The 24,623-nt window shown below is 41.3% G+C and overlaps 2 protein-coding genes across 18 annotated transcripts in view; one reads left to right on the top strand and one right to left on the bottom strand.

Annotated features, from left to right (window-relative positions):
- CASK (calcium/calmodulin dependent serine protein kinase) overlaps positions 1-6,361 on the top strand; it is a 425,127-nt gene extending 418,766 nt beyond the window's left edge. For all 17 annotated transcript variants that reach the window (XM_073358759.1, XM_073358793.1, XM_073358785.1 and 14 more), the window contains one exon: positions 4,967-6,361. In XM_073358759.1, coding sequence (XP_073214860.1) covers positions 4,967-5,143 — 177 coding nt within the window. In that variant the 3' untranslated portion in view covers positions 5,144-6,361. The remainder of the gene's footprint in view (positions 1-4,966) is intronic.
- Positions 6,362-22,602: 16,241 nt separating this feature from the next.
- Positions 22,603-24,042, bottom strand: NYX (nyctalopin; the record flags this gene model as incomplete). Its single annotated transcript, XM_073328284.1, has 1 exon — positions 22,603-24,042. A coding segment is annotated over one exon (1,440 nt), but the record flags the coding sequence as incomplete, so codon positions are not given.
- Positions 24,043-24,623: the final 581 nt, after the last annotated feature.

The raw sequence follows: 24,623 nt of genomic DNA, 5'->3' as shown, positions 1-24,623 counted from the left end.
AGGGAATGGAATATATACAGAAGCTGTGGTATGATGAGTCTCAGCAAACTGGGTTTTTGTGTGCATACTTCATATTTCTCATTCATTTTTACTTTTACAAAAGATTCATTTGCATAAAGAATAGCCCTTTCTCTTGACCTGTTTATCCTGCTTTGTTTCATTTTTGCAAACACATCTGTAAATGACTGTCTTTTTTCCTTATGTTTTTTCTTGAATTATCATCTTTGCCTTTCTTTTCATTTTCCTGCGTTCGTATTCATTTTACATAGCTGCCAAAATGGTGCAGAAAATTGCCTGTAAGTACCGGCTAGAACCTGATAAGATGCAATCCTAATTATTTTAATAGATTTAGAACGTAGACATCCTTGTTCCCACTCAACATTACTTTTGCCATTAGAATAAAAGTATAAAGTAATAAAGACCTCAGACATCTGTGCTAAAGCTCATTCAAATGAAAGGATTATTCACTGGCAAAAAGAAAAAAGTTAAAAGGATAGCCTTAAAAACAAGTGAACCCAGAGACTTTTATTCCTACTCTAGGAAATGCACATTATGACTTTGTGATTAACACGGTTCAAACAGCCTTATCCTGCAATGCACGGTTGAGCCATTTTAACCGACTGTAGAATGCATGTGCAGTATCTCCAATTTACAGGGATCCCACTGTGACTGAACAAAGATACAAAATACAGTGCCTTTCTGGGTAAATATTGCATGGTTCTGGTGGTTTTATGAAGCACAAAGCCAAATGCTTGCTGTCGTCAACCACAAAACATGTAGTAATCCCCAGAAATGCATGGCCTGAAATGCGTTACTGCCTGTTAAAAATACAAATTTTAGAGATTTCAAATGTCCTTGCAGATCTCTAGTTTTAAAATTTTAATTTAAAAACAAAAAATGATACCCGGGCTGGTTGCCAAGCTAACCTTCACTATGTAAAGAGAGGTCTTAATGGGATGTCAGCTTTGAAGCCTGATTATGGCCACTTACATGCTAAGTGACATAAATCCTTTAACTGCTAATGACCTTACCAGAAACATTTAGCGAAAGCTGTTATCCAGTGTGGCTATATATATATATATCTTGCGTTCTGATATTCAGGTTTTTTTTAAAAGACAAGTGCACAAATAGTGCTGTAAATTTGGACTATGCAGATCAGAGATAATTCTGTCATATATTCAAATTAGAGGTGGGCCCAAACCAAAAACCTTGATCTGGCTCCTCCTCCCCAAACTTTGAGGAAGTTTGGACCCACTTCAGAATTTTGCAGCTCAGGCCAATCCTTAATTCAATAATGTAAAAGACTTACTATTGTCCTCAAGAATGTAGGGGAAAAAGTACTCCTGGGGGAATTCTGCATCACTGCACATGTGCAGAATTCATGTCCCCCACAGATTTCTTTTCTTCCCTGCAGAAAAATGACTTCTGACAGGGAAGCAAAGGGAATCTGCAAAAGCAATCATCCTCCCCTCCCCGGCAGAGCAGGCAGATTGGTTCGGGCACCTGGAGCAGCCAGCAGAGATGTAAATCACTGACAAGGCAGGGGGGCTGTAGAGTCATGTGTGTGAAAGAGAGAGACACTCTGTCTCTCTCGCTTGCTATTGCATCATGCTTGGCTTGGAGGGGCAGGGCTTCAGGGTGTTTCTGAGGAGGTAGGCATGGGACAGGCACTGTCCCATCAGGCAGAGCAGAATGTAGCAGCCTGCCTGCTTAGTGAATTGTTCCCATTCTCTTTGTGAATTCCCCCAGGAGTATAAAACAAGTGTAAATGTTTAATAGCTCCTTTACATTGCCAGAGTGGTGTAAAGGACAGTATGGCCTTATAAATGCTTATGGTGCTTTAGAGATTAGAACTAGTCTAAATTTTTGGACCAAAAAAATTTCCTATCAGAATGTGCTCAATAAAGTGTTTCCTACTGACCTTTCTGGAGATGGTCAGTAGTCAATATAAATTGTGAGTTTGATTCTCCAGCCTTCACTTACTCTTCAGTTGCCTATGTTGTAACACTGAGCGTATGGCTGCATATGTTTGTTGACTAATAACTAGAAATAAAGGGTCAAACCTAGTTACATTACTGTTAGGCAAGGGGGTTTGGGAATTTCCTCCCATGCTCCCCACTTCAATTCTCCATCCATTGTATTGTAGTTGAAATAAATTACCGAAATAAATTGAAACCAAAGTGATTATATTACATTATTTTGACAAATAAAATATGCAGAATTTTATAATATTGTGCCTAGAATTTTTAATTTTTTGCTGCAGAATTTTTAATTTTTTGGCACAGAATTCCCCCAGGAGTAGGTAGAAGTAACATTTTACATTTCCATGGGGGTAAGTGTAAGTAGTGTAGGTCTCCCAAAATGCAGTCTCCTTAGTTGTCTATAAAATATTACTTAGGAACAACGACGACAGTTAAATGTTATAATCTAATAGATATTTTTGAAATACCCTCTTTGTTTTTGCAAAATCTAGGGCCAGAGCCAAGTAGAAGTAAAGATTTGAGAACAACTCTTCTCATTCTTTTCCTATTTTCTTTTCCTCATTTTCTTTTCCTTTTACAGATTCCCTGCAGATTTCTATTGTCTGTCCTAATTTATCATTATTAAATAGGAAGTGTAAATAAAAAAGTTTATATCCATAAATTTATTGCGTATTGCTGACACAGGCATGAAACTGTCTGTGAAAACCTACATTTGTCTCCCAAGTTCTAAAACCTTTTATATTCTGACATACAGTATTAGTCCAGTGGCTTCAGGTTTATTATACTCATTTGAAATATACAGTGTCCAGTACGTTATATTTTTAATAACATTGAGGTTACAGACATAAAATTAATTAGATATCTTGAAAGTGCAAAAAAAAAGTAGCACTTGTACAAATATAATTTTTCACTTTGTAGATCAAACACAAGGGGTCAGATCCTTAGCTGATAGAAATCATTGACAGGTTTTAGAGTAGCAGCCATGTTAGTCTGTGTCGGCAAAAAGAAAAGGAGTACTTATGGCACCTTAGAGACTAACAAGTTTATTTGAGTATAAGCTTATGCGCTAATAAATGTGTTGGTCTCTAAGGTGCCACAAGTACTCCTTTTCTTTTTGCAGAAATCATTGGAGCTCTGTTGAAGTCAGTTGAGCTATGGTAATTTATGATAGATGAGGAATTTGCCATGGTTGCTGTTATTTTAGGGGAATGTCCCAGTGGTGTATTTAGCACAATCTAAGGTCTCTCTTTATCAGTAGTTGACTTGAGAATAGCATAGGACAAATCTGCACATATCATTGTTTTTCACAGAAGCCTCATGTGCTTGTTTGGATGCATAATACTCCTTAAAAGGACATTCTCTGTACACGTCTGTGTGAGGAGCACTTGGCTACATTTATGTTTGAATGTAGTTTTCAAATATGGAGAGAGTGAGTCACCTTCTGTTGACTACTGGGGACTGTACAGTTTGATATGCTTCAGGAAAGCAGCAACTCCTATCAGGATCTAGAATTGTACTCAAGGAAATGGTTAGTTTCATGGTACAGGAAAGGAAAAGTGCCTCATTCCAGTTTTCTCCCACTGAATGCTGATTTTCGGATGCCCCAAAAGGTGCAGCTTCCACATCTTTTTTTATACAGTGCAATCCCAGATACTTGGTCAGTTGAAGAAAGGGAACCCAGTTGACCTCGTAATATGAAGACTCTGGAAATCAAATGTTGTGACCCATATAAGTTCAAGTAAAAAGACCACTCAGTGCTGCTCTGTGCTTTATAGCACAGGAGTGCTGGGCTGCAACTCTTGGTACATAGAGAACTGAACCATGGCTAATTGAACTGGTGGGATAACACCAGGGTAGGTTCTAACAATGCAGCGTGACCACACTGGCCATATTGTTTGGGGAGTAGTTTTGTCCCATTTCCATATTGCACTGTGCAATGACATTTCATTTGCACTGCCTCCTGGGCACCTATTCCACAGTTCCTAGAAGCAGTGGCTTGTGGGAGATTTCAGATGATCTTCTAGTATCCCTAGGGAATTGTGAGAAGAGAGTTTAAACTCCCATCATTCATTCTCACCACAGAACCGAGGCAGCAGGCGGAGGGAGAGAGTCATCCATAGAACAAGCCCCCTGCAACCCTGCTCCATTTGGAAGCCCAGAATGTGAGCAGTGCTGGCCTTGGAGGAGCATGGCAGGAGCACCCACAAAATATGATTCCAAAGGCCATATATGATAACCTGGCCTCAATTTAGGGCAGGTTCCCGAGACAACTCCCAGAAGAGGTGGAGGTGGTAAAACTGGTGCAGCTATTCTTGGTGGGTTTGAATTGCACCAGTAGAATTTAGAATTAGAATACAGTCTCGATAGACCATAAGATGTTAGAAGAGGGTTATAATGAAAGAGAAATTAGAAAGTAATAGAGTGAGAATTTCCTAAGACTGTCCACAGTAAATATTTATTAAAGTAAAAGGAAGTGAAACTCGAAGACTGATGCTGAGTAGTAATAGACATTACAGAAATTGTCCAAAAAGAGCTGAAACTTGAAAATTCATCCTGTCATGCTTCCCATATCGATGTCTGGATAGATGCCAAACAGCTTGTATTTGTCAACTGGATATGTTTTCATTCATGAACTGACACTCTTTCCATGTTTGTACTGGTTCTTACTTTTATTTTTTGTAATCCTTATGCGCTAGCCCATGTCTGTTTAACCCTTCCCACAAATTAGATAAGTGTCCTGATGTGTCTTGAGTAACCTCCGTTGATGGATTATGATTTTGTGTAAAGTTACAAGGATGAGGCAAGTTACAATTTCTTCCTTGTAACATGCATGGAATTCGACGTTATGTAGGGGGCATAAGTCATTCATGAATCTTTAGATTAGGTTTTATTTTTGCTGTTTCCTTCTCCGTAACCAACAAACAGAAAACTGAACAAAAGAATCTAATACATCTCTCTTGCTTTCTTTTCCAATCATTGTGCAGGATGAATCTCTTCAGCGCCTGCAAAAGGAATCTGAAATCTTACAGAGAACATATGCACACTACTTTGATCTAACAATTATCAACAATGAAATTGATGAAACAATCAGGCATTTGGAGGAAGCCATTGAGCTTGTTTGTACAGCATCACAGTGGGTTCCAGTCTCCTGGGTCTATTAGGCCTTTCACCAGATAACTGAAGAATTTTATCAATACTGGGAACCACCTCATACATGGAAAACCTCTTTGTTATTGACCTTGTGTCAACAGATCTTGGCCCCTAGAGACTACCTAGATGTAGTGTGACCTAAATTTATAATTATTGTCATGTCCTAATAGATAGGAGGAGAAAAAAATTAAACACTAATTTAAAGAGACAGTATCTTTTTTTAATCAGTTCTCCTAAACTTTAATAAAATGTATGTTTCAATATATGTATTATTCAATCCTTTGGAATGTTATATTTTTGGAAATCATAGCTTTTTATTTCAAAGGCCCCTGAAAACTGCACAAAATAGATGCTGCTTTCTATAATCTATTTTAATAATAATAAATGATTCTGTTACCTTAACTTGGGGGTGGAACACTACATTCTGTTTAGAGTCTGATTTTATGGATTGGGATAACTTGCTTTCCTTTATTTATTTGAAATAATTAGTCTAGTGATTACAAAACAAATTCATAAATTTTAAAGGCCTTTCTTTGCTCCTTTTTTTTAGAATAGTACTTTTATGTAACATCCAGATAATGTGATACTGTCTCTTTGAAGAACTCTGTAAACCTTTTAGAGATTTGAAATTGGGTCTTGACCCTTAATGCATGTGGACAGTCGCAAGCGTTCATGCCGTTGGTGTATCTGTGTTGAAAAAAAAACCTGTAATCTACAGCAAAATACATTCCGTTCTTGGGAAAACGTACCCAAGGGAATAAAATAAAATATTATTATGACTAAGTTGTAAACCTATGCACATCCCTTGCATTTTGGGCAACTTTATAAAAAAACTGATTTTTATTAATAATAATCATGTAGTGAAATGTGTTTGTAATTTTGTCTCAATTTAATTTGTTGTAAGGTGGGCGGGGGAAATTACTGGTTTCACCATTTCAGATCTGTGTTGTCTGAGAGTATTAACGTTTTAATTAAGTTTAAGCAAAGAAATGCTGATTTTTAATATGTATGTAATTGTTTAAAAAATGCACACATTTTAAGAGAAAATCCTGTGCAATGAAGAAACCAGTTTAGGCAATGCGATAAACTGGCTATTCCAAAAGACTCATCTACAACAGCCCTGTAAATTCCTTAAAAATGGTAACTGACTCTACAGTCTGACCAATTTTTTTTATTTTAAATATACTTCCTTTTATGTGTTCAACAATTAAATGCCTTTGGGTCCTTCATTTCATCATAGATTTCTTCAAGTAGTTCTGAAAACAGTCAGCTCACTCTTAGATTTTAAGAAATCTTTCTTGACCATACTTAAATTAATCAAAGGCTCTGATGTGAATTCAAGTCTATCATGGGACTCTGCTGAGCACATAAACTTCATAAACACAGCTTGACCAATTTATGAGCAAGAGCAAAGCCCAAGAAAGCAAATTCAGCCATGTATTCACTTCAGAGCTCTGTGGTTTCTGTTTCGTCATCTCATTCCCCTTGGCCTGCGTGGTTTACATTTCCTCTTAAAGCAGCTGAGCTAAATTGAGCATCATCACCACAATTCATGACATCATAATCTACCTGGTCACAGGTGACAGACATATGATGATCCAGAGTCTTTCTCCTAAGAACTCAGTTGTCTGTTTTATTGTATAACATGAACTTTAACTTGTGTGTTAAATTATAACATGGCCATGAAAGGATTATCCTCAAAGTTAAAATGTGATTGACCTGCAGATTGTTTCAACTGCTTGTGAACGCTGCATATAATCAAGGTATGTTCTCACTGTAAAACCTTTTCTCAAGAGACTAAAAGCTTTTAAAGCATATAGGATGATACTGTCCTTCCTCCTGCCCCCTGCAGCACAGACCATGCTGATTCTGCTCTCTTTTCTCCTTGTAAAGTCCTTAGACAGCAACAGAGTATCTTAGGGTCCACCAACACTTCAGATACAGCTTGATGAGCCAGGTTGCAACATGGCTATTCTGTGAACCAGTCACAACACAGTTCCAGTCTGTAGTGTAGATGAAACCTTGATCCAAGGCTTTACCTCGGTTACAGGACCCATCTACAATATACACTAGAATTGTGTTATGTCCCGGTCACAGAATAAACATTTTGTAATTGAGTCCTTTGACTTAGTTATATTTGTAACGTTTGTATATAGGCTGTTGGAAATCTGATAACAAAAAGGTTCTTATGGACCCTCACCTATGTAGCCCCAACAAAAGTGTGACATCGATTGTTTAACAAGGGATAGCAAAAAGTGTATTGTTGGAAGTTGTTCATCCACTGTGGCCTTAGCATTTCCAGAATGTTTTAAAAATAGACTGTGACCCTGGTAGTAAGTGAAAATCCAGAAACAATCGTCAGCATTCACTAGTGCAGTAACACTGTAATTACGGTCACATTTGAGCAGACATTCTTGCAGACCAGCTCTTCATATAGCGACACTAGCCTCAGCTCAGTGCTAGGTCAGGACACTCTCAGTCTACCTATATGCCTGATAAAGCACGAAGATGAGCAGACTAAACAAAATGCAACCAGGAAGCATTCCTGTTCTTAGAAACACAAGTCTTATTCTGTGGTAAGTATATCTCTGACTTCATTGACACCTTCTTTATCTTCAATGTTTGTAAAGTTAAACAGGTATTTGTACAGTAACGTGTATGCTATTTAGGCCATAATCCACCAGAAGGAAAATTGGACTAAGCAGGACGTTCTGGTTCTGTCAATTTGAATTACTTGGAGATTCTTTACAACCAGCCTCCTAGAAAGAGAAATCTGCTACTTTACATATTATTAATAAGCAGTGATTTAATGTAATTGACTTGTGGGAGGGAAGAAAGTGGAGTCCCTCATTTAGGCAGTGCTATACAGTAGTCTCTGTCTCAGTAAACAGATCTTTGGATAGATTTGTTTCTTGATGCAATATGTCCAACCGAGATCAGCCTACCTTTAAGGAATTCTAGATCAGATCTAGATGCCTTCTCTGCTCCATTTATGCCACTCACATGGCAGAAAGAGCCGAAAGCTGCCATAGCTACCCAGCTGAGGGTTTCCCTGGTATGGGGAAGACAAACAGGTATAGAACTAGTGGTGAGGGGATGCAGCTCATTGTGTTTCAGCTGTCCCCAGCTGAAGGGTGGCCCCTGACATTATGTCTACACTGGCGGGTGCGGGGACGGAATTGCAGCAGTGAGTCTCAGAGCCTGTGTGTACAGACTTGGACTCACGCTATGACACTAAAAATAGCCAAGTAAACATTCCCGCTTCAGCTCTGAAATTCTGGGAGGCAGTGGATTCAGAGCCCGAAGATGTTTTACCTTATGTGGTTATCCTTACATAGAAAGAAATCCACCCCTTCCCCCAGTTTCAGAGCCCCAGCCCTAGCGGGAATGTCTAAATGGCTATTTTTAGGGCTGTAGCATGAGCCCAAGTCTGTATACCTAGGGTCTGAGTCTCACTACCCCGTGTGTTTTTTTTTGCAGAGTAGACATACCCTTAGGGACTGTAGCCAGCCAACCTAACTTAAAGCAGACATTAGGCTGCTCTAAATTGTGTTGGGACTGACTCAGAAGTGGCCCTGGAATAAGAGAGTTGTACCAGTCTTTGGCTCCAAGTCTTTATCATTCTTTAAGTTGCTTGTGCACTGGGGCTCTTAGCATCAGAGAGTTTATTAAGTAAATTTGATCCTTCCAGTATGCGGCATCTTCCATCTGCCTCTTGCCTGTGGAGTTAGAAGTTGTAGGATTCTCTATTAAATGTTCTTTTAACATGTTTCCATTTCCTTCATAAAAAGAGAGAACCCTTGTTGTTTTATGTTTCAGGTGATAAGATTATAGAATTGTAGCAGTAGCCAGTTAGGAAGTTGTGGCAACTATACACGTACAGCTTTTTAATAGCAGAAGGACGTCTCCTGTTCCCTTCCCCTCTAGATTTAGTCCTCGGACATGGGGTGGGTTTTTTGGTCAAGAAAGATGCATTGCCATATTCTCTTAACTTCAGAGATCAGTAGCTACCTTGCACATTTAGCAGTGTGTTTTAACCTAGGAGATTTAAAATATTTGCTCCATTTTAATGCTTCTCAGATATGTTTCGTCATTATTAAAAATGAAAGGTGTCCTCTAAATTTCACCTTAAATATGGCTACTAAAAATCACAATAGGAAAAATACTTACATATGCAGGCTGTAACTTATTATTTATTTTCCATTCTTTGCTCAATGAAAACTGAAAACCACCTTACTGGAAGCTGAATATTGGGAAAAGTTGCTGAACATAAAGTTGACCTTTCAAAATGTAGATAAAAATATCCAGTCCAAGCACTTTGTGGTCTTGCTCTACTCTACTAAGATTAGGCCTAGCTGCTCTTATTTAAGGCAGTTAAAACCTGGATCTAAGCAGTAACATGTTTGATATACAAGATTTTCTAGAGAACACAGAAAACCTACAAAACCTTTCTAATGAATTCTAGATGAATTAGAAGTAAAATATACTGCAACTCTGCTGCTTACAAAATATTTTCTTAGGTCCAGTCAAGTAGGTATAATGGGTCTGGTATGTGTGTGGTTCTGCAGCGTGGAGTCGGGAGTGGCTTAGCTAATGTGGGCATGAGCCAGGATATGGGACACATGCAGTGCAGACCTACCCTGAGGGTTGCTTCACATAATAGCACTCAGACACCAGGGTGGTGGGCGCATTAGATTAACTAAGGGAGAACAGTTTTTTTCCCAATATTATATAGAAATATTCCAAGCAGGTTACAAACATAATTCTTGACATTTTTTCTTCTAGCCTTCAATTAAGTACTATTAGTGCACCCGGCAACAATTTTTGCTTTCTGTTCTACTCCAATCCTTTGTAAGAGGGGTTAGAGTGCTGAGACAAGGAAAGAAGCTTTTGACCTCTGATGATCTAGCCTTGGTGTTAAAGGCTTTTCTAGCTCATTTCCCAAGCCTGTACATTACAGAGAATTTTAGTTCTTACCATGGAAGGATGTTTCACTTAGCAGTAACCTCAGCCAGGCATGCTGGGGAGTTACCAGCATTAATCACAAATAGCCTTTTCTTAGTTTTATGAAATGTAGTTTTCTTAATCCTCTAGTTCTAGAAAGAAATAAGATTTTTTTTTCCCATGCCGTATCAATTACTGGCCACTGATACAGGGAAACCAATGCCATGGCAGTAAGTGTCTGTATTTCAGCAGTGCTGATGTAAGTGCTGGACACCCCCCCTGGCTTGAAGTGGTTTCAATCATATACAGGGTTTCAGTTTGGTTCAATGGGTCTCAGCGCCCCCACTATACAAATTGTTCTCAGACCCCTGAGTGCTGAGCTGCCCCAATTCCAACTGCAGTCACTGGGAGCTGTGGGTGCTCAGCACCTCTGAATGGCTGGCCCCGAAATGTGATGTCCTCTTTCCTTAAAGTTGTCTGTTTCTTTTGGAGATGAGAGAGAAGGAAGAGATCCACCAGATATGCTAGGTGAGCCCAGAGGGTGTATTCATGTTGAACCAGCGGTTAGTATTGTTCAAGAGAATGATCTAGGTGCATCTTCTCATGGAACATTGTCATAATGGTTTGTGTTTGGTATTAGCGAAGTATGGCAGTTGCAAAGTTAACATGTCCCTGGCAAGTAACCATCACTAATTTTCTCACCAGTGCAGAGGAAATAAGCCAAAGGAAATGAAGGAGCTGGTTTGTGTTTAAGTGTGACTCACCTTTAACTTCAGACTGAAGGAGCCTTCACTTTTACTGCTTTTAATTAAATAGTCCAGGATAGTGAGGTGAGAGTCTCTTAAGCAGGAGGGGAAAACATGGTCTTTGTGCGGCAGGAGCTACGTTGGGTATGTCTACACTGGGGGGGAAAAAGTGTGTTCTTAAGTGAGCTAAACCATGTTAACTACCTCAGGTTAAAATAGTGGAGATGTGGCAACTCGGCTGTTAACTCTGGTTAGCGGGTACAAGGGAAACTGGGGTTGAACCTTAGCTGTTAACCCAAGCTAAAAGCTGAGTTGCTGTGTCTTCACTGCTATTTTAATACATTAGCCACCACAGGTTAGCTAACCCAAGTTAAGAACACGCCTTTTTTTTTTTTTTTTTTTTTTTTGCAGTGTAGATGCACCCTTAGAGCCAGGGATGCCACCACAGGGAGTGCCCACCTTTTTAAAAAGATACACAATTTGAGGGATTTGTGGTTTAAATTATCTTCTGAAAGGTCACCTGTGACCAGGACAGCTGTGGATTGTTTTTTGGGTGTGGGAGGGAAAGGTTGACATGCTAAAGTAGCACAATTACCTTGTACTAATACCAGGATATCCTGTTTGTTTAATTGTGGTGTGGAAACATCACAATTGCAAACCTGATTCTAGGATTTGTTTTTCATAAAATGTTCCCATCCCCCCATTACTGCCTTTTTATAAAAACAAAAAAAAACAGTTTTTTTGAAGTATTGTCTCCATGATAAGAGGGAGAGTTGGGGATATTGTAAATTGCACCATATCCAATTTAAGTAGCAGAGCAGTGTATTCATGTACAGTGACACTGGTATTTGGAGGTTGTCCTTTACCACCAGAACTATGGAGGATTTTAAAAGCTTCAGATTCTTCATACACCTCCGGCTTTCTCCTAAATGTGTATCTATGTATGTGCCTTTGGAACACCTGAGCTGGTGGCTGTTCCTCTGCCCGCTTGCCAGAATAAGTATAAAACTGATGTAATGACTAAGTGTCTGAAGCATGAGTCAATGAAGCACTCTATGAAGTTATCCATTGCATGGAGGGGATTAGAGAAACTCCACATTATTTATAGACTGAACATAGGAGACTGAACATTGGAAACTTTAGAAATGGGCTTTTGTCATTTCAGAGTTGGAGAAAATAATCCATAAATACAATGTATAAAAGGCAGAAAGGACATTTGTCTAAGCAGCTGGCTCAAGATAATTCAGTTATGAGATGATCCCTAAAATAGTATGTAAATACGTTTTTTGCTCTTTCCACTGCAGATGTAAGCCGGTGTCTAATTCAAGCACACTGAGGGTTTCCTAGGACTCACCTGGAGGAAGAGGGGAGAAATATCTTCCTCATTCTCTCTCCTGCTGCCAAAAAATAGTTCATTGTTGTTCATTAGAACAACACTGCTGTAGAAGAGTGTCTGTCACCCTGTTAATGCTGAGTTCTGTTTCTGGAGGGTTTTAATATCTCTGCCAAATCATAACCTGATGTGACAATTTGGGGATTTCTCTGTTCTAGAGCAGTTAATTTTATTTTTACAGTATGTAAACTAATGTAGCCTTAATTATGCTGATTTCTGAAGGACAGCAGGAAAGTGTTCCAACTCTCCTGTACATGATCATATGCCACACAGTGAACTCAGTGACTCTCTTTTTTTTAAATGTTGTTTTTGCAGACACCTAAGGCAGCCTGGTCTTAACCCACTGAAGCCAACGGAAAGATCAGTAGGCTTTGGATCAGGCCCTTAATCCTGTGTTTGTACTGGTGCCTATTCATGTTTTTATTTACTTATTTTTCTGATTGCTCAGGCAGTTAGTTTGAAAAATGGCTTCTGCGGAAATGCAGTAATTCACTTTTCATAGTTGTTTGTTTCAGCTGTGCGTTCCATCTTTGCCATGGTTTGAGTGCTGTACAAATCTTGACATTGTATGGAATTCGCATACTTCACTTTACCTCAGTAGGGATCTTTCAGAATTGTCAAGTGGGTCAAATCCTTCTCGCCAGACACACACAAGCTGCAGTGCGACTCCAGATGTGAGTCCAGCCTGAAGGGTTTAGCGAAGGGCATCGCTACTTATTAGAGTTTTGCAGGGCAATAAATGATATTCCATGCATTCTATTCTAGCTGCTGAGAATCCCAGCAAATGAAGCCAAGTGCACTAGTTGTGATTTGTTATATGTCGAAATTGTGCTTAGCTCTGTTCCAGACACAGGAGAATTAAGTTCCTGCCCCAAGGAAATTATAATCTTACGGCCTACATCTGAAAATCCAGGTTCATGTGAGCAGTCCTATTGAAGGAACTAGTTGCATAAGTAAAGACTATTAAGGCAGGTAAGAATTTGCAGGATCTGGCCCTAAATATGTAATAATAGGTAGAATATGGTGTAATGGCCGGGCAAAAATGTGAAGCTCTAACTGCAACAAAAAAAAACTTGGTTAAAATAAAATTAAACATCTGTCTAGGTAAGGCACAACCTCGGTGACTATAGTTGTGTTCTGTGACTCAGCCCAGAGAGCCAGGCAGTGTTTAGGCTGCAGCTTTAACTCTGAATTTCCTTGCCTTTAATGGTTTGACAGTCCCTGAACCTTACGTAAACAGTCTGCAGCGTGCGGTGGAGATGTCTGATGTTCACTCCCCGCCAGAGCTGGACTGATAGTGTGTCTGCAAAGTAGAGAGGATATATTGGTATTAATCCAACCAACAGAAAAGTGGGCTGCCTGTGGAGAACAGAAAGTATGCAATGGTCCTGCTGACAGGGTACTGGTCAGGAGACCTGGACTCTGTTCTTGGCGCTCCCACTGATCTGCTGTGGTGAACCTGGGTAAGTCACGTCACCCCTCTGTGCCACTGTTTCCTCTCACATCTATTGTCTGTCTTGTCTATTTAGATTTAAGCTATTTGGGTCAGGGTCTGTCCCTCACTGTGTGTTTGTATGCCACCTAGCACAATGGGGCTCTGATCTCAGTTGGGACCATTGAGTGCTACTTGAATACAAATAATACTTCTGCTGCTTAAAATTGCCCACTAGGCTGAATGACCCTGAAAATGGGCCTCTGGGTGAAAGTCTGAAGAATGGGGAGGGTGATTTAGGGTTTATGATGTATTCTTTCTGTAACAGTAACATCTCAAGGCTCTGATCAGGATTGAATTAGGTGCTGCACAAACACAGAGGAAGACATGATCCCTGCCCGGAAGAGCTAAGTCTAAAAGAAGTGTAGAACATTACACCTGTTTGCTTGCAGTAATTGGTTTGAAGAGTACCCAGAAGTTACCTACTACAGGACAGGCCCAACAAAGAAAATAACAGAATGCCACTAGCCATCCCCTTCAGCCCCCAACTAAAACCTGTCCAGCACATCATCAAGGATCTACAACCTATCCTGAAGGATGACCCATCACTCTCACAGATCTTGGGAGACAGGCCAGTCCTTGCTTATAGACAGCCCCCCAACCTGAAGCAAATACCAGCAACCACACACCACACAATAGAACCACTAAACCTGTCCTTGCAACAAAGCCCGTTGCCATCTGTGTCCAAATATCTATTCAGGGGACACCATCATAGAGCCTAATCACATCAGTCACACTATCAGAGGCTTGTTCACCTGCACATCCACCAATGTGATATATGCCATCATGTGCCAGCAATGCCCCTCTGCCATGTACATTGGTCAAACTGGACAGTCTCTATGTAAAAGAATAAATGGACACAAATCAGATGTCAAGAATTATAACATTCAAAAACCAGTCTGAGAACACTTCAATCTCTTTGGTCGCTTGATTACAGTTCTAAAAGTGGCAATTCTTCAACAAAAAAACTTCAAAAACAGACTCCGAGAGACTGCTGAATTGGAATTAATTTGCAAAGTGGATACAATTAACTTAGGTTTGAATAAAGACTGGGAGTGGATAGGTCATTACACAAAGTAAAACTATTTCCCCATGTTTATTCCCCCCGCCCCCTCTGTTCCTCAGACGTTCTGGTCAACTGCTGGAAATGGCCCACCTTGATTATCACTACAAAAGGTTCCCCCCACCTCCTGCCCCACTCTCCTGCTGGTAATAGCTCACCTTACCTGATCACTCTCATTACAGTGTGTATGGTAACACCCACTGTTTCATGTTCTGTGTGTATATAAATCTCCCCACTGTATTTTCCACTGCATGCATCCGATGAAGTGAGCCTTAGCTCACAAAAGCTTATGCTCAAATAAATTGGTTAGTCTCTAAGGTGCCACAAGTCCTCCTTTTCTTTTTGCAGATACAGACTAACACAGCTGCTACTCTGAAACCAGTAATTGGTTTGTGTCTCAATTTGAATTGCTGTAAATTTTGAGGTTTTTTAAAACAATTTTGCATTCCTCATGTTGTAACGACTTCAGAGTTTTTCTTTCTAGTATTGCTAGTGTTCTCTTTTCATTCTTGTCTTCATAATAAGTGCATATCCTCCTTCCAATACATAGGTTACTCATGAGAGGTTTCTGACAAAGGCAAGGCCCCATTTTAGTGCCTGTGGAAATGATTTTTTCATCACAAAAAAGCAAAGCTCTGCACACGGTGTCTTGAAAACAAGCCCTTGGCTTTTGTTTGATTTTCACCCATGAATACCAAATGCTTGCTGCTCTAACGTCACACCCTTGCAACGTTTGTTTTTAAAGCTTAGTGCGCTAGTGTTAATGGGCGTAAAAGCATCTAAAGCCTTGTATCAGCTCCACTTTTACTGCTGAAAACAGAAAAAATATGCACGGGGGGCATCTCTGAAATCGTTTTGGTCGCATCATATCTGAACTGAGCGCTTAATTGCTATTTATTTAATGGTGCCCAGAGGTCATGATCCAGGATCAGGGCTATGTTGACCAGTTCAACCACAATGGTAGATGTGGTCTTTGTCCAAAAGAGTATATACCATGTAAGATTAATACCTAATTTCTGAAAGAGACTTTTTCAAAAGGCCGACCTATTAAACCCCCCAAATTGTGGTTTATATTGAAAATGTCAACTCATCTAGACTATAACGTGGCAGTCAGTACCGGGCAGCATACTATTACGGGGACAAGTATCTGTGGTGTCCTACTGCATATTATCAGCAGTCTAGTGATCAATCTGATGTAAGCCAACAGGTCAGACATAATGGAGTGGTCGTTTTTAGGCTATTAAGGAGAAGTAGTAAAGTAAAGCAGAAATGAATGAATAAAATACCAAAAGAAAAGAAACGCTGAGAATAGTAAGCATGGAGAATGCCCGTAAACCTGAAAGGTAAGGTAAAGCCTAGTAAAGAATGTTTTTGCTGTTCTTACCCTGTGGGGCTGAGTGTTTGGAGTGAAATTCTTCCCTCTGCCAGAGGACCAGCACAAGACATATGCATTAAGCATTCAAGATAAAGTTTCAGTGGGATTTAAGAGCTACATGGAGGGAAAATTCAGTCCCCATTGAGAGGGCATGACAACAAATTACAGCCATCACCACTGACTGGTACAAAGCACTTGCTGAATTTTTCCTGAAACAGGATTTTTTAAGCAATTGAAGGGATTTAAGTAATGCCCTCTGACATCTCCTCCTCTATATGACGTTGGGCTGTAAATACAAGTTTTGTCTCTCCCTCCTTTTAAGGCAAAGAGTTTCTCAAAGTGGGGCTTGGGAATTTGCATGTAAGTCTGATTTCATGATAATTTGTTTAAAACTTTTCTTTCTGTAAATGTTTCTGTTATTTCAGTATGTCTTTACAGCTGGTGTCGGAGCTTCGTGTCAACTCTTTAATAAGAGTCTATTTCATACAGTTACATGCACCAAATAAATATAATAGCTACAGCCAAGAAGAAAACCATCGCTAGGAACAGGCATTGGTCTGCTATGTTGTTTACCTCCTCAGTGAGAATTTGAACGACGTTAGCCATTTAAATTGGATCCAAATACTTCAGTACAGTTAGCTGATTAGATTTAGCTACATATTGCAGCGCAGGTCCTCATTTATAAACGAGAGGTTCACTGCACAGCTTAGGAAGTGAAAAGCCAAGGTGGCTTTTGTGCTCCCCTGATCCTGGGGTTGACATGGGCAAAGTTGCTCCTCTAGTGCAAGTCTCCTGAAGGCTTCTGGAAGTTACAATGACATGGGCAGATGCCATAGAAATCTGGGGTCAAAGGTTGGTGTCCATAATCAACACAGTTCCTCTTTTCTACCCTAATCAGCCCCTGCTCTTGCATAGTTTAATAGCTGCTACTATTAAAGACAAAGAGGAACATCAGCAAAGAAGTATATACTAGTATTTATTCACTTAATAAACTGAATTGCCACTTATGCTGCCAAAAATCTTGCAGGAGCCTGCATACCTCGCTGTGAGAGTCTGATGTTTTTCAGCTGACATCAGTGTAAACACCTCTTCTAGCCTACTAAGGACAGCAGTACACCTTGACTATGTGCAACAAGGAAGAGGAACATCTGGGCTCAGTGAAGGCCTTGAAAGGATCCCGTGGAAGAAGTTTTCTCCAGAAATGTGCAAAATAAAGGAGAGCTGGGCTTGATCCCAAGCCCCATATTGACGTTGGACATATCTGAAATCCAGAGCTAGATTTTTCAAATGGCATCTATCATTATAATGGCCCAAGCCAACATCCCAGATCTCAATGACACCCAACTTTGGGGTCATTTTCCATCTAGCTAGGGGCGCTGGAACAACTTTTATAGTGGGGGCGCTGAGAGCCATTGAATTGAACTGCAACCCCTGTATAGGATAGAAACCACTTCAAGCCAGGGGGTGCGGCAGCCCCTATGCATCAAATTTTGCAGCTTGAGCCCATCCCTAGAACAAAGTCAAACTATTCAAACCAAAGATAAGACTCCATTTTAATTTGCCTCCTACTCAACAGAAGTTATTTAAAAACAGTTTTACTGTTACTAGATGCCTCAGTGTAATACTCTGTATGTTAAGAACATAGGGTCTTAGAAAGAAGCTTGGTGAAAGGTAAACAAATAGACAGGACATGTATAGCCCAACACATGCTTTAAAATTCCCACGGTGCACTGAAATATCCTTCCAGGCTTTCAGTTGCAACTATTGGTTAATGAAACATAACCCTTTGTTTTCCAGACTTCTTCTTTACTGGGGGGGAGCCACTGTTAGGATATAGATATTCAGGCCTGTCTGTAAAGGCCTGTACTCTGAGAATTTAGGTGTATTCTTCTCACTTAGCAAGTTATAGAGGTATAAAAGAGAGAATCAAAATCACTGTCTGCCAGTGTAAGGGCCTTCTCTTACTATGACAGTCTGAGGCCCTGTGCTTAGGCTAAGGCCTTTGGCTAAGCAGCAGAGGCAGCCATAAGCTGGGAAGCGACCGGTCACATCCTCACATTCCAAACTAGTCACATTGAAAGAAGGTGCTATTGGGCTGTTAGGAATACAATCCTGTCCTGATGATGCCTATGGCCTCCAGAGAAAGGGAAGTGCCTAGAAAATGTAAAAGGAAACTTAGTTTAATAGCATCCTGTCTGGCAAGAACTCACTTATCAATAGCTGGGATGTGAAATCCTCGCTTCTGTATTGTTTTGTCATTATAGTTCCCCTTTTTGCTATTGTTTGTCTGTATAATCTCTGACTGGTTCTGTGATTGTTCCTGTCTGCTGTATAATTAATTTTGCTGGGTGTAAACTAATTAAGGTGGTGGGATATAATTGGTTACATAATCCATGTTACAATATGTTAGGATTGATTAGTTAAATTTCAGGAAAATGATTGGTTAGTATAGCTAAGCAGAACTCAAGTTTTACTATATAGTCTGCAGTCCATCAGGAAGTGTGTGGGTGGGGGAAATGGGAACAGGGAATGGGAGTGGGGAAATTGGAATCATGTTTGGCTAAGGGGGGAAATGGGAATGGGGGGGAATTGGAATCATGTTTGGCTAAGGGCAGGAATGGGAACAGGGACACAGGCGTAAGGCTCTGTGGTGTCAGAGCTGGGAAGGGGGACACTAAGGAAGGAAACTGGAATCATGCTTGCTGGAAGTTCACCCCAATAAAGATCGAATTATTTGCACCTTTGGACTTCTGGTATTGTTGCTCTCTGTTCATGCAAGAAGGACCAGGGTAGTAAGTGAGTGAAGGAATAAGCCCCCTAACAGTCACCAAATCAGTCAGCCAGAGTTAAGGAAATGTATTAACAATGTGAGTCAAACTGTTTCATGTTAATGAATTTGCCTGTGTGTGTACATGCACATACTATGGCCTCTTCTCAACAGAAGTAGAACTGCTCAACTGTGTGTCATATGTTCTATACTGGTAATAACATGCCAATTGCTTCTTAGCTCAGGTAGGCTTTTCAATTGGGAGAAGATGAGCTCTGGCCCCTGTGGTGCAGTGAAGTTGAGTGGCAACGCTGTACAGCATATTAACAGCTATGAAGTTTCTAGGCAGCCACAGATTTATTACGGAAAAAAGCTTTCTGGGAATGGTAAGACTATTTGGCTACATAATTTGTAAGGAACTAAGACCACTGCCCCAGCACTCTGAATTTCTAACTGTTGTTATCAAGCAGTAAAATGTCGTATGTGGTGGCATGTTCCTCATCCCACATTATTGTTTCTCAGATGTCACAGCTGAATCATAAACTTTGAGTTGATTCAGATTCAGAGCTTAACCTGCCTCTTCGGAATTAAAAAGAAAGACCTTTGAAGCAAGAGTTAACTTGAAATCTACATTCTGCTTCCCTGTAACAATTGCACAATAAGATGCCCTTCAGTTTTTGTGTATCGTGGAGCAGAAGATAAAAATATTCCGTTCATACAACAAATATCTATCTGTAGGAAATGAAAAATAACCCCTGTGCCCAGTGCACTAGCAACTTGTGTCAAATTTCTATTGATAAACCTTCAGTGATGGGGTGAAATAATGCTCCTCTAAAGAAATCTTCAACTTAGTCTACAGCATTTGGCTGGTACGGTTTTGAAAAACAACCATTTATAATCCACAGATGAATTTAGCATTTAAGAAGATTAATGCATTCATAAATAGCCTGGAAAGCCAAAGTCATTGAATTTAATGCACCAAACAGGTCAAACTGGCATTTATGAAACCATCTGGCATCCTCACTGGGAAAAAAATTGAATATAACTACAGACAGATCAGGAGTTTACCTCCACTAACATGATTTAATTTGGGAATATTTACCACTCCACCAGAAATTGCTGGCTGTTAATTGTCATGCAGTTGTTTTTCTTTGAAAAGGTGGGGTAAATAATACCAGAGCCCAATAGAGGTTATCATTAAGCCCCGAGAGACCCCTGTTTTGGCTGGTACACTTTACTGAGGAGGAGGATACTTCTGCTTTTAAAAACCAACTGGGCTGGAAGTTCATAAGCTGAACAGTCATTTTGCATAAGTTAAATGGCCATGATTTCTCCCATCTCCCATGAAACTTGCAAGAGGACTGGGTTTCCTCATGACCTTCTTGTGGGCATAGAATAGAATCCTAGAATATCAGAGTTGGAAGGGACCTCAGGAGGTCATCTAGTCCAACCCCCTGCTCAAAGCAGGACCAATCCCCAATTTTTGCCCCACATCCCTAAATGGCCCCCTCAAGGATTGAATTTACAACACTGGGTTTAGCAGGCCAATGCTCAAATCACTGAGCTATCCCTCCCCCCCAAATAATGCTAGTCCCGTTTTTTCACTGGGGGCTGGGCAGGAATCTTTCCCTCACTGCCAGTGTGGCCAAGGCAGGGTGGTTTTTTTCACCTTTCCCACAGCAGATCTGGGACCCAGTACAGTGGGGTAGGGGGGTTAAGTCATAATATCACCCTTTAATAGGTAAAACTTGTGGCCGGTGTCCAGTACACATACGCATTATGGAAGGGTCCAGTCACCCACTAAAACGGACAGAAAAAAGATCTGAAAGAAAGCATCCCTTAAGGATTCTGAGGAAGGGGTTGGAGTTCCCTTTTCTGGTACAGCAGAGAGCTGACTCCCCCCATCCCCTTCCCCCCCACACACACACTTTTTTCTAGCTCTCTTTAAGGGAGCTGAGGAAGGACAGTACTGGGCTCCTGTGTCTGGAACAGCAGGGAACCAACCCCACTTCTTTGAGTCCTCTTTTACCTTATACAAGGAGATGGCGGCAGGATCCAGCACTGGGACTGGGTGGGAGATTATTTTGAAATGATTAAGGAAAGGATGGTGACCTGCGCTGTACAATTTACTGCCAGATATTTTAAGTGAATAAAGTTGTGGCCTAATTACCACATCCATTGCTGCCTCTTTTCAGTTGTGAGGGGCTTGGCAGAAACGAGGAGTAGACCTGTTTAACTCGGAATGGTCACATTCCTTGAGGACACAACCACTAAAGAGTTGTTAAATAATGGCCTAGTGGAAGCTATTGTGGTTGGCCTGTGTGACTTACATGCAGAATCAGTCATATTTTTAAGCCCTTTTTAAAACTCTGTTTCCCCAATTCTTCCCGGCAATAGCCAGTCACAGATTTAAGCACAGGGAAACTGCTAAAATTAGTTTTTGTGTGGTGAAATCCTGTATTACCCACCATCATTCAGCCATTTATTCCCCAAAGTCTCTTGTCTATTTTCCTTTTAGTTTTGTCCTCCCCAGAGAGTGCGGGGTTGGTTTGTGTTTGTATACCCACATACAGGCCCCAAAGAAATTACCAGGTCAGAGAAGCCTGCTTTAGAGCCATATTTCTTCAGGTGCCCCCACTGTTGGTCTATCACCAGCACAGCTCCACTGGTATTAGGTGGGAGGGCTAATATAGACAGGCCACTGGTGGTTTTGCCACCGTGTCATCTAAATCTGCTCTAAGGAGGGTTAGACGACAAGTTGGAAAAAGCATTGCTGCCCTCTCTACATGAGCGCGCTCACTCTTCTGAGCACCACTGAGGCTGTACAGGTGCTAGAGCAGTGTCTCTCAACCTTTTGGGTACCAGGAACCGGCCTGCTGCCTTCCTAAACTGCGTCAGGGCGATCACAGGGACTGGCACCGGTCCACAGACCGGTCATGGAGAAACACTATATTAGAGCAGTGGTGGGAGAATGAGAAAAATGTAGGCCCAGTCAAAATGGCTTGCTCTTCCCAAATGCAATTTCCAATGTGACTGATAAGCCACAGACCTTAGCACAGGGCTACCGACCTGCTCACTTTCCCCCCTTCCTCTTGGCATTGTGTAGAATAGATCTGATTCTCCTCCCACCTTGGTGTAAATCAGAAGTAACTCCACTGAAGTCAATGGAGTTATATCAGCATAAAACACCATAAGCAGATGATCAGGTTCCTTATGTGTCTCAGGATCTATGGGTGAGGCTCGCAGTTTACAGTTCAATCCCTGCACCCATGAAAATCAATGGGAGTTTTTCCAGAGACTTCCAGGGAATCAGGATTGACCCTAAATGAATATATGCTGCAGTGCTGTCTTCAGTAAGGTGCCCTTTCAGTTCACATCTAGCGGGGGAAAGCTGCGGTCCCAGAGACAATAGTTGGCTCAAACTCCTTATTATTGCTGCTGTCTCATAATGTTCTGTCAAAGTACATGGGGTTTTACAAACACAAAAAAGATAAAATCCCTGCCTCCAGGAGATTAGTTACTTCCAAAGATGGGCCCAAATCAAACTCCTGGACCCAAACACCCGCTGTATTGCCGGGAAATTTGGAGTCAGATCAGCATCTGAACTCTGCAGCATCAGCTCCTCTCTAATGACTACATTCTACAGAAACTCAGTTCTTAAATAGCAACGTGCTTGAGGCAGCCCTTGGGTTATTTACTCTGCAGAACCATCACTGCTTGAGCTGTAATGAGTGCCAGGAGGTGGAAAGAGCAGGAGATAGCATATTCCCCCACCCCTGAAGAAGCCTCATCACCTAGCCTGTCCAACAGGGTGGTGTTGGTTAATATTTCAGAGGTGTTTGCCATCCCCTCGGGAAGGCCCTCCTGGAGCAGAAGTTTGGAGATAAGGCTGCTGAACTTGCTCTCTGTGGTAGAGTGAGGCTCTTCAGTCGGGGTTGGGCTGTAGGACGTGACGTTTAACTCCACTGGGTCAAGACAGTAACCTTCAGGTGATCTGTCAAATAGCACATCCGCCAAGTCAATACCAGCTACTGAGGAGGGGGAGACACAAGGAATATCCCTGACAAGTCTGTAATTCTCCATCCACTCCTTCAGCCATTCAAGCCTGCAGTCACACTCCCAGGGGTTCCGGAAAAGATAGAGCCTTCCCAGGAAATAGACTGGCTGGAAGACGGAAAAAGGCAGGGTAGTTATGTTGTTACTGTTCAAATGCAAAGAGACCAGGCTGGTTAGGTTTTCAAAAGCCCCTTCTTCAATGTAGTTGACCCTATTTCGGTCCAAGTACAGAACCTCCAGTTGAACCAGGTTCCGGAACCAGGTGTTGGACACATTCCTGAGAAAATTCCCACCAAGATTGAGCATTTTCAGGTATCTCAGCCCATCAAAGGAGTTTTCTGGGAGGTCACTAAGCAAGTTGTCATTCAGATAGAGATACTCCATTTTCTGACAATCTTGAAAGGCTTGGTCATGAATGACATTTATTCTGTTGTCTTGGAGGTTAAGATACTTCAGCCTGGTGAGGCCTTGCAGAGAATTATAGGCTACAGCTTCTATCTTGTTTCGCTCCAAGTAAACATGGGTCAAATTCTCCATGCCTCGTATGGCTCCAGGGATCCTTCGGAAATTGTTCTGGAAACAGAAGAGCTCCTGAAGGGCAGGGAGCTCTATGAAAATCCTGTCTGGGATGTTGAAAAGGTTGCAGTCAGCAAGGTCTAGTCTGACAAGCTTTCTGAGGGCAGTGAAAGTGCGAGTGTGCAGGTAGCGGATGTATTCGTTGTGAGCCATTTTAAGCTCAGTCAACCTGGGAAGCCCTTTGAAAGCCCCAGGAGTGATGAAGGAGATGTTGTTGTGCTGGAGTGAGAGAGATTTGAGGGAAGGCAGGGTCCCAAAGGCCCTCTCTGAGACGAATTTAATACTGTTTTTATCCAGGTTGATAGAGGAGGCTTCACAGGGGAAGTCGCTGGGGATCTGCAGAAGGCCGGCACGGTCACACAGGACGGAACAGCTCCGCTCCTGGGTGCACACGCAGTTGGCAGGGCAGGAACGTACGCAGGCCCACACAGCATGGATGTGAGGGATACACAGAATGACTGGTGGTGGGAGCAGTACAATTGCCACACAGATAACGGGGGGTTGGGGGGAAGAGGAGAGAGAGAAACAGGAGCAGTTAATAAATGTTAATTATGACCAAAAGACTAATTTATGCCTCAGATCTAGCCAGACCGCTAATAATGACCCATTAAATACAGTTTCACTTAAGGAGAACCAGGAACTCTCATGGAAGAATCCTACAGAATTTACTCAAGAAGGGTTATTTGGCCTCCTGTGGAATTCTATAATGGATTTAATCTCTCTCAAATTCTGTCGGTTCCTATATAATCCTGTTGAATTTATTTCCTACTAAATTCTTTTAGGAATGTTTCCACCTTCTGTCACGTCTTTCTCAGTATCACCATAATTAATGTCTAGGTACTCCCACTGGGACTGAGCCTGGGATGCTTTGGGGGTTGGCAGGTCTTTCAGCTGGGCGGGGGATTGGCTTGTTTGTTTGGGAGAACTGCAAGCAGGTTTGCCAGCTAGCAGGAGGAGTGGTTAGTTGTCTGAGGCATTGCAATGTCCACAGGTTTTGCCTCTTTTTCCTGGGATAAGTCCATTCATTTTTAAATTTATTCCACTAGTGACCTGGGTAGGAGCTTTAATATAAGGAGAAC

Source organism: Lepidochelys kempii, chromosome 1, assembly GCF_965140265.1.
Source record: "Lepidochelys kempii isolate rLepKem1 chromosome 1, rLepKem1.hap2, whole genome shotgun sequence".
Taxonomy (NCBI): Eukaryota; Metazoa; Chordata; order Testudines; family Cheloniidae; genus Lepidochelys; species Lepidochelys kempii.
The sequence above is the reverse complement of the archived record's forward strand: the minus strand, read 5'-3'. Positions and strand labels throughout refer to the sequence as shown.